At 30.2% G+C, this 5,373-nt stretch overlaps 1 protein-coding gene across 1 annotated transcript in view; it reads left to right on the top strand.

Annotated features, from left to right (window-relative positions):
* The window catches only part of LOC117171363 (dynein assembly factor 3, axonemal), a 6,586-nt gene extending 1,645 nt beyond the window's left edge, over nt 1–4,941 (top strand). Inside the window, exons 3-6 of the mRNA XM_033358614.1 lie at nt 2,923–3,093; nt 3,231–3,410; nt 4,089–4,323; nt 4,404–4,941. Of these exons, the coding sequence (XP_033214505.1) occupies nt 2,923–3,093; nt 3,231–3,410; nt 4,089–4,323; nt 4,404–4,703 (886 nt within the window). The 3' untranslated portion in view covers nt 4,704–4,941. The remainder of the gene's footprint in view (nt 1–2,922; nt 3,094–3,230; nt 3,411–4,088; nt 4,324–4,403) is intronic.
* The last annotated feature ends 432 nt before the right edge of the window (nt 4,942–5,373 follow it).

The raw sequence follows: 5,373 nt of genomic DNA, 5'->3' as shown, positions 1-5,373 counted from the left end.
GATTTGACCTTCCCATGACCTTGAACCTGACGCGATAAAGGTCAGCGGGCACCAGGTTCATAATCAGCGACCCCAAAAACCTGTAACATATTTAAAAAAAAAATTTTTTAACGGTTTTTCTCGATTTGACCTTCAAATGACCTTCAAATGACCTTGAATCTGAAGCGATAGAGTTCAACGGATGCCAGATTCGTAATTAGCGACTCCAAAAACCTATAACGTATTTTTTTGGATTTTTTTACCGGTTTCTCTCGATTTGACCTTCAAAAGACCTTGAACCTGACGCGATAAAAGTCAAAGGATGCCAGATTTGTATTCGGCGACCCCGAAAACCATAGTAAATCCGAGCTAACCTCAGAATACATGTTTAAGAGTGTCAAATTTCTTGAAAATACTGTTGGTGGGTAGTGGTGTTTCCTATATTTGTAGGGGGGTGGGGGTGGCTGGGGGGGGGGTGGAGGGTAGTCCGTTTAGCGTGCAATCGACTCGGGATACTTATAAGATACTACCATGATTTTTTCAGATTTTTTGGTCCAAAAATAAATTAGGCCAAAAACCGGCCTTACCGACCCTCCCCTTTTGAAAAATAAACCATTTTTCGATTTGAAAGTGGGTAAATTTGGAAAGTGAATACATTTTTGAGCTGAAAAGAAGCAAACTGAAACAGTATACAATTTCTTGAATTAAAAAGGGAGTAATATAATAAGTTATACATTTTTGAACTAGAAAAAGTGAAATCTAAAGAGTAAACAATTTTTTATCTTGAAAAGGGAATTGTTAAAAAGTATACTATTTTTAGACTGGAAAGATGCGAAATTTGGTACATAACCAATTTTTTCGACTTAGAAAGGGGAAAATTTACAAAATAATATTTTTTTTCGGACTTAAGGGGAAATTAACATTTTTGGAGTTGAACAAGGGGCAATTAACCAATTAAATAATGTCACATTTTAAAAGTGGTGAATTTAAAAAGTAAATCATTTTTCGGTTTCAAAAGGACTAAACCTAGAAAGTAAACAATTCTTTTAGTAGATAGGCGTAGAATTTGATATATAATTCATTTTTCAGGACAGAAAAGAAAATTTTTATTTAAGTACATATAATTCTTTGACTTTAAAGAGAACATTTTTAAAAAGTAAAACATTTTTTGGACTAAAAGGATGGGGGGAAATTTAATTTCTTAGTTTGAAAGAGGAGAAATTTAAACAGTAGTAACGGTTATTTCAGTTTAAAAGTTAATCATTTCTCTTGTGATAAGGATACAATTTAATAAATAATTCATTTTTTTGACTGAAAAGTTGAAAATATTTTAATTTAATATAATTGTTTGACATAAAGTGGAGAAAACTCATAACGTAAACATTTTGCGGCCTGAAAAAGCCAAATTAAATGTTTAGGTCAGACAGAGTGGTTTGAAATATGAATAATTTTTTATTCTAAGCGTGAGAAAAATTAAAAAAGTAAATGATTTGTCCGTTTGAAAAGAAGGAAACAAAAAAAATATAATAGTTTTTTGAGTTTAAAAGGGGAAAATTTAATACCTTATTAATTTTTTGGTTTAAAAGGGTGAAATCTAAAAAGTAAACAATTTTTGGGGTTTAAAAGGGGAAATTGTAAAATTATAAACTTTTCAGGCTGAAAAGTGGCGAAATTGAGTAAGTAAAAAGTGAACCATTATTTGGTTGGAAAAAGGGGAAACTTAAAAAGTAAACAATTTTTTGAGTTAAAAAGGGGAAAATTTGAGGGAACATCAATTTTCCAGGCTGAAAAAGGGAAATTTACTTAAAGTATGAAAATTTTAATTCTTGTTTCGCAAGAGGGGATGTTCAAATAGTAAAAAATGTCATTAAACTTAAAAATTAAACAATTTGTTTAGTTGAAAATGGAAAAATTTAGTGAATAATCCATTTTTAGGCTGGTTCACGAACTCGTCCTTTCTTTTAGGACCTAAAAAAAGTGTGCCAAAGATGAATTTGATTCGTTCATTTTTTCGAGAGTTATCGTGTTTACGGGCGGACGGCCGGACGGACAGACAGACAAACGCGATCGTGAAAACCTGATTTTCGGATTCAGGGGTCTCGGAACGTGGAGATCCGTTGAAAAAGTGTGATGTGAAATTTCCGACAATTCTAATACTTTCTCAATCATAAATGATGAGAATGTAAAAAGAGGAACATTTACAAAGTAAAGAATTTCTTAGGCTGAAACGGAAAATTAAATTTTTTGTTTAAAACAGAGGAAATTTAAAATTAAATAGTTTTATATTTTAAAAAATGGGCAATTTAAAAAGTGACCATTTTTTTTAAAGAAGGTAAACTAAAAATGTAAGCTATTTTTTTTAGTTGAAGGGGGAAAGTGTAGGAAATAAACTTTCTTTGGGCTGAAAGAACACAAATTTAATTTCTTGGTTTGGAAGAGGGAAAATTTAAAGAGTAAACAATTTATTTTACTTAGAATGTACACAATTTAGTTAGCTGAAAAGGGAAAAATATATTAAATAATCAATTCTTGAGACAGAAAAGGGGACATTTTTTGAAGTTAACAATTGTTTTATTTGAAAAGAAAATAAGTTATAACGTAAACATTTTCTATTTGAAAGGAGAAAAATCAAATGTTTTAAGTCAACAGAGCGGAAATTAAAAAAATAAACCATTATTGGATTAAAAGGTGAGAAAATGTAATAAGCAAATAATTTTTCGGGTTGAAAAGGTGAAAACTAAAAAAGTAAGAAAATGGTTTGAGTTGAAAAAAGGAAAAATTGAAGATTAAACAATTTCTAAATTGGAAGGGGACTAATGTAAAATAATCTCACAAAATGTTTTCCTGTTTGAAAGAGAGATAACAAAAACAGTATACAATTGCGTTCGAAATTTTTTAAAAAATTTAGAAAAGTAAAACATTTAAATAAAATAATTTTTTGAGCTTTTGGGAACGAGCGATTTGTGAGGGCATCCCAATTACTGAATACTGGGATCGAAGGATTAGAAAATCATTGGAAACTCGTTATGATTATCGAGAAGGTGTCTACGATTGGGATTATCATATGGTCCTTAAAACCAGAAATGCTCCCAATTTAACTCAACAAGAATACAGGTAAAGTCAAAACGTTAAATAATTTTTTAACATTAAAAAATCAAAATTGAAGTCTTTAAATTAAAAAATTAAAAAAGGTGATTATAGAAAATAAATTTAAAATTGAAGAAATCATATAATATAATAATTACATTTAGATTCTGGAGAGAAAATGGAATCGCATTTACTTGGATAGAGGGAGAACCGATTAGAAGTAATCCAACTTTAATAAGCAACATAATTCCAGAAGGAAAAGGATTCATTCATTATGCTTATTTAGGGGATATAACAAGTGGTCCTTTCTTCACATGGTCCTTAGACGAAGATTGCAAAAACAAGTATTGACTAATCTTCATTTAATATTATTCTCCTATTTTTATTAATTTTTATGTTACAAGTAGAGAACGCCAAATGTACATTTTAGTTTCAGTTGATAATTTTTTGGATGGACAATTCCTAGCGACTGATAGCTTAGGAAGTAAAGCTTCAGCATTATAGCCGAAAGATTGCATGTTCGATTCTCACTGGATAAATTTCTTTTATATTTATCTATTTCTTATTTTTCATTTATTAAAATGTTCTTCAATTTTCAAAAATCCTTCTTCAATTTTCAAAAATTATATTTAAAATTAAAACTACAATTCAATTAAAACAATACAATTTTCCGAAAACAAATTTGTTTGCGAAAAATATGATAAGTTTTAAAAAAGTCACTTTTTCTATGAGAAAACGGCATGAGAAAAATTATTATGAACAGAGCTCTTGAAGATTATTGAAGGAAATCATAGTTATAAACATTTTATTCAATAAAAAATAACAATAAAAATTGCAGGCAGCGAGATCCGAACACGCATCCTTCGAGCCATAAAGTAGAACGCTACTGCCTGAACTACTTGCCGATGGGAATTTTTTTCGCCAAACGAATGTTTCAAAGTCGATATTCTCGAAAACGGTGAACAATTCGTGGTCTTCCCTTGTTAATTATTTATTTTTATAAATTAAATACTTTTCTAAAGAAAAATGAGATCAACTGACGTGGCTGAAAGAGAAGTGATGAGAGCCATTTTCGAAATTAGAAATAATGAACCAATGTGTGAAGAAACTTATGCAGCACATAGGGATACTTCAATTATAAATGGCACAATTGTGATAGAAATGCCTTCCAGTGAAATTGAGCGAGAATCCTGGACTGGAGATAAATTTAGAAGACACAAAGTCGATTTAAATTGGGTCGATACTCCGGAAATTGAAGTGAGAATATTTAAAACTTTTTTAAATTTTCTAAAATTTGAATATTTATGACAAAAAAATTGAGAAAATTAATTTTTCAGATTATCTTTCATCCAATTGCGAATTTGGAACGCTACAAAGAAAAGGATCAATATCTTGAAAAATTTTCTTTAATTTTTCTCTCTAACAATATGACGAAACAGATTCCGAATCTCGTTCCCTTATTAAAAAAGGAATCACCCTTTCTCGTCGAATCTCGAAAATTTTTGACGCATCTTAGAAAAACTAACCTGGAAGAATATTCTGCAGAGTTGAAAAATATCGCTAAGGAAAATGGTCTTAGAAACTTGAACGATTTTGATTCTGAGAAACAGACAATTGCTCGATTTTGTAAAACTTGAGACTTTAGATTTGAGATTTTAATTTTTAATTGTGGAGATTAAACTTGAAAATGTAATGCATCCAAGTTTCATTAAATCTTTAAGATTGCTTGGAATGTGCTTATAATAATTATCGCTTAATCATGATTTGTGGAAAAAACATTGAATATTGAATGTAATTTTCTGGCTTAAAAGGGGTTAACTGAAAAAGTAAGCAGTTTGAAATCTGGAAATTCTAAACTTTTTTATTTGCAAGCCAAATAATCGTTTACTTAGAATCTGACATTATTTTTCATTGGAAACTTTCCTCTGACAAATTTTTGACTTTTCGGTATTCTTTTACAAATAGAAAGTATAAAATATTCATTATTAATAATTTTCTTGATTTAAATTAGGTTCCTGGACTTCCGCTTCTTTTTACCATTCCCAATGACATAAGTGTAATTTCCCTATACTCCTCCACCTTCTTGTCTCTACTTTTCTTAATTAAGGGCACCACTAAACATGCCCTCCATTCCCGATTCCATCCCTCTTCTCTCCAAACCTTGTTACAAACTCTCCACATTACCTCTCTTAACTGCTTCCCTCCAAATATCAATGCTTCGTTCTCTATATTGCCTTCTTTCTTTTAAGCATCACTATCGCTTTATTCACTTCCTTCTTTCATATACCGTTATCGCTTTCTTCTTCC

This window comes from Belonocnema kinseyi, chromosome 1, assembly GCF_010883055.1.
Source record: "Belonocnema kinseyi isolate 2016_QV_RU_SX_M_011 chromosome 1, B_treatae_v1, whole genome shotgun sequence".
Lineage (NCBI taxonomy): Eukaryota > Metazoa > Arthropoda > Insecta > Hymenoptera > Cynipidae > Belonocnema > Belonocnema kinseyi.
This window is presented reverse-complemented; position numbering and strand designations above follow the sequence as displayed.